Below are 1,132 nucleotides of genomic sequence, written 5' to 3' on the forward strand. Positions count from 1 at the left end.
CATTTTCACATCTTTTTTATTTATTTATTTTTTGTATTGAATTTTATCTTTTTTTTTCCCATCCGGCTCTGAATTATATTGAAGTTGATTTTTCTCTCTTTTTTTTATCCACCGTTCGGTTGTGTGTGTGATATTCATCCATCACTCTTAAACCATTTCTGACCTCTTAATTCGTCTCTTAAGCGAACTAGTAGACCAACATATATATATATATACATGATGCACACGCGAAGCTTTATATAAAAATAAATTAATTCGTCGCTTGTTGCACAGCATCTCATTCTTCCACTTTACATCTTATTCTTTCTTCTCTTTCCTCATTTCACTTGCATTCTTTTTCTCAAAAGACATCCAACATGTATCGACCATGGTATTACAAACGCAAATGTCCCATGTTTTTCGACTTTATGTTACCTGTGTACAAAAGTGTCTATTCTATAAAGTAAGATTCGATTTTTTCCTACACAGTAACCCTGTCCAAAAAAGTATATACATCACAGATAAAAATGTCGATTGTCCATTTTTAGGCATTGCCTGTTGTTCTTTTCTGTCATTCTTTGGTTGGTCGGTGCATTGACGTTACTTTGTGTTGTGATCGCCTGTAGCGCAGTTCACTGCAAAGCGTAGTAAGTACATTCTCATTTGTTGAAGTGTTGAAAATAATTTTTCGTCCAAAGTGCAATGACAATTCCACTCTTTCTTCCTGTGCCAATCGATCCATTGCATACAAACAAAATCTTACGCTGATCAGCAGAAAATTTGCATACTTTATTCATATGGAATCCTCTGCCATCGTAGTTCAAATTTATCACTTGTTCTTTCGCTTATTTTTGTCACAAATCAGTATGAATTTCTAGTTCGTGAAAAATAGGAAAGAATTTTCTTTTTGCAGCGCTGCTGGTCTGAGCCCGTTGGCATGCTTGTGCATGTGGGTGGGATATTTTCTGTTCCACTGCGCGTGGGGTTCCCATTTGTTGGATCAGCCCGAAGAGGAGGAAACGACCAGATCGCCGAGTGCAAAGATCCAGTCGTCTGCGCACATACCGACCGCGTTGGAAATTGAAGAACAAGAAGAACTGGAAAACAGCCCTGCCCTGGCGACGAACGATTCGACGATGGTCGGCTACTGGAA

The 1,132-nt window shown here is 38.3% G+C and overlaps 1 protein-coding gene across 1 annotated transcript; it reads left to right on the forward strand.

The window, feature by feature from the left end:
- Window positions 1–356: 356 nt before the first annotated feature.
- Tsp_15616 (conserved hypothetical protein) lies at window positions 357–1,118 on the forward strand (the record flags this gene model as incomplete). The annotated part of the gene is made up of 3 exons (XM_003365932.1): window positions 357–442; window positions 528–623; window positions 893–1,118. Coding segments are annotated over exons 1-3 (408 nt in total), but the record flags the coding sequence as incomplete, so codon positions are not given.
- Between the last annotated feature and the right edge of the window lie 14 nt (window positions 1,119–1,132).

This window comes from Trichinella spiralis, assembly GCF_000181795.1.
Source record: "Trichinella spiralis strain ISS 195 chromosome Unknown Scfld6849, whole genome shotgun sequence".
In the NCBI taxonomy this organism is placed as follows: domain Eukaryota; kingdom Metazoa; phylum Nematoda; class Enoplea; order Trichinellida; family Trichinellidae; genus Trichinella; species Trichinella spiralis.